This window comes from Triticum aestivum, unplaced genomic scaffold (genome assembly GCF_018294505.1).
Source record: "Triticum aestivum cultivar Chinese Spring unplaced genomic scaffold, IWGSC CS RefSeq v2.1 scaffold75169, whole genome shotgun sequence".
Taxonomy (NCBI): domain Eukaryota; kingdom Viridiplantae; phylum Streptophyta; class Magnoliopsida; order Poales; family Poaceae; genus Triticum; species Triticum aestivum.
The window spans coordinates 1-2,346 of NW_025239365.1; the positions used below are offsets into that span (position 1 = coordinate 1).

At 47.1% G+C, this 2,346-nt stretch overlaps 1 protein-coding gene across 1 annotated transcript; it reads right to left on the reverse strand.

Annotated features, from left to right (window-relative positions):
* Positions 1-346: 346 nt before the first annotated feature.
* Positions 347-1,552, reverse strand: LOC123176712 (disease resistance protein RGA2-like). The gene has a single exon (XM_044590799.1). The coding sequence runs from the start codon at positions 1,550-1,552 to the stop codon at positions 347-349; it is 1,206 nt and encodes a 401-aa protein (XP_044446734.1).
* Between the last annotated feature and the right edge of the window lie 794 nt (positions 1,553-2,346).

The following is a 2,346-nucleotide window of genomic DNA, read 5'->3' on the forward strand; positions in this document are numbered from 1 at the left end:
TTGATTGGCTAACTACGGATGAATTTGAAAACCTTACCAATTGGTATGTGCTGTTCTCAATATTAGCATGCCAGCATATTTCTATTTCATTGTCCTTTTCGAAGTTTCACTGTTTATTTCTGAGACCCTACACAAATAGAATTTTTTATATTGGCAAAGCATTTTTTTTAATTTCTACTTCTTGAGCGCATGCTCTTCATAAACTGAAATTTGTAAAATAATGACGCAAAACGTTCTACTCTGTGGTTACAACTTACAATTTTAGTCACAGAAGTGCTAAAATAACTTTTGTGAGATGCATTTCCATACATGTTATCTTTTGTCCGGAATTTTCTTAAAACAAGATTTAGTGGCAGGCTTGAAGCATGTCTTTACCGATGCGCTCCAACTCTAGGTCATTGCAGGTCCTATTGGATCCAAATGCACATGATTTGAAGAACTCCCAAAAAACAACATCTTGCAAACCCTCCAACTCGTAGCTCTTCATGCCAGCACAGACTAGATTAGCAACCTCATAAAATCTAGTGGTGACCAAAATCATACTTCCTTGAAGGGCATTTCTCAAAGGTATGCAAAATTTGCCCCACTCCGCGCCACCATTTCTCAATGTATCACCCCACATGTCATCAAGGACAAGTAACAACTTCTTAGATTCTACAGAACAAGCCAGTTTTCTCACGAGATTATTCAGATTATCAGATATTGTATCTTGTTCCATCTGCTCCAGAATCTCTTTAATTAACCTCTTTGCGTCAACATCATCAGAAACACAAGTCCAAATTATGCAGTCAAAGTGCTCCTGCACTTCTGCATCATCACAGATTTGTTGTGCAATAGTTGTTTTTCCGACACCCCCCATACCAAATATGGGAAGCACACACAACGCTCTTGCTTCATCATCGGTCCTCCCTCTCTTGCTTTTATGTACTCCTAACTGTTGCACCAAGTGTTTCACTTCTTTTTCACGGCCAAATATTTGTGGCACCTCGGAAAAAGCACTTGTTTCTGGCCTGATTAATTTGTCAAACTTCAATGGTGCTTTATGCAATCTCAAATCCTTCGACTGATAATGGATGTGATCTAGGTTACCCTGGATTTCCTTCACTTTGTTGAAGTGGTCACAATTTTTGACACTTATGAAAAACTCCTGAAAGGCAGCATGCATGTGTTCTTCACCTGAATTCCTGCTCTCCTCAAGCCTCAACCTGAGTGCATAATATTTGAACTCATCAAGAAAGTCTTCAGCATCATAAACTACATCCTTGATGTGTGGGAGAAGCTCAGTTGCTGGTTTCTTATGGCTCGGCCACTCAACACGCTCAATGAGGTCAAGCATCTTGGGCATAGTTGTCTGGAGCTTCCAAATGTCATTCTCCAGATGACGAAGTTGCTCCCTTTCCGCAAGAATCTGGTGTTGCACAGCTGCACTGCTTTCACCCAACAGCTGATGTCGGGCCGCTAGGATGCATGGTGTGACCCATCCAAAAAAATCCCTACATGCATTGATGTCTGTAAATACACCAGCAACTGCCTTGAATGTTTCCAAAGCCATGGCCATAAACAGCCCGAGCACTGCTGTGATGAATACAAACAAAATTAAGGTTAATAGTGAAGAGTTCCACCGAAAAAGGCTTTCACCCCGCTTTATAATTAAAGCAATGTCCGACAACAACTCGGTACAAACGCACGCCACCACAATACACAGGATACATAGAAGCTGAGCGTAGCAACACGACCCCTAACACTACAAGAGCAACCAGGGACTCCAAGTCTCCAACAGTGACCACGCCGCCGCGAAGAAATGAAGCCACATACGACGAACCGTGAACTCGAAGACGATGCCTTCAGAAAGGTTACGACACCGACGCGCCGCCACCACCCGATCCGAGGATCAGAGTTTCCCCAGGAGCCACACGATGGGCAATGAGAGCCGCGACGACGCCTACAAGAAGGGAACGATCAACGCCGCCGCCGGTCCGTCCGAAAATAGAACAGGCTTTCGCCCCGGCCAACACTCACCGCCACCGAACGCCACACCCCGGCTACCACGCCGCCCACACGGCCATGGCCACCAGGCAGCACCGAGCGACAGGCTCTTCCCATGAGCACCACGCTACCAACACCAGGGCCGCCGCCCCGGCATCCAAGACCTCGACACCACCTCACTCGAAACCCGCCACTACCCCAACCGAAGAGACGAGCGGACCCCGTGGCAAACTAGCTTCCATCGACTCGTCCTGCCGCATCAGACGCGAGACGAACACAGTCCTGCTGCCGGGCGCAAGACGAGCACGGTCCTGCTGCTGGGCGCGAGACGGGCGTGGTCATGCTGCCGGGCGCGAGACG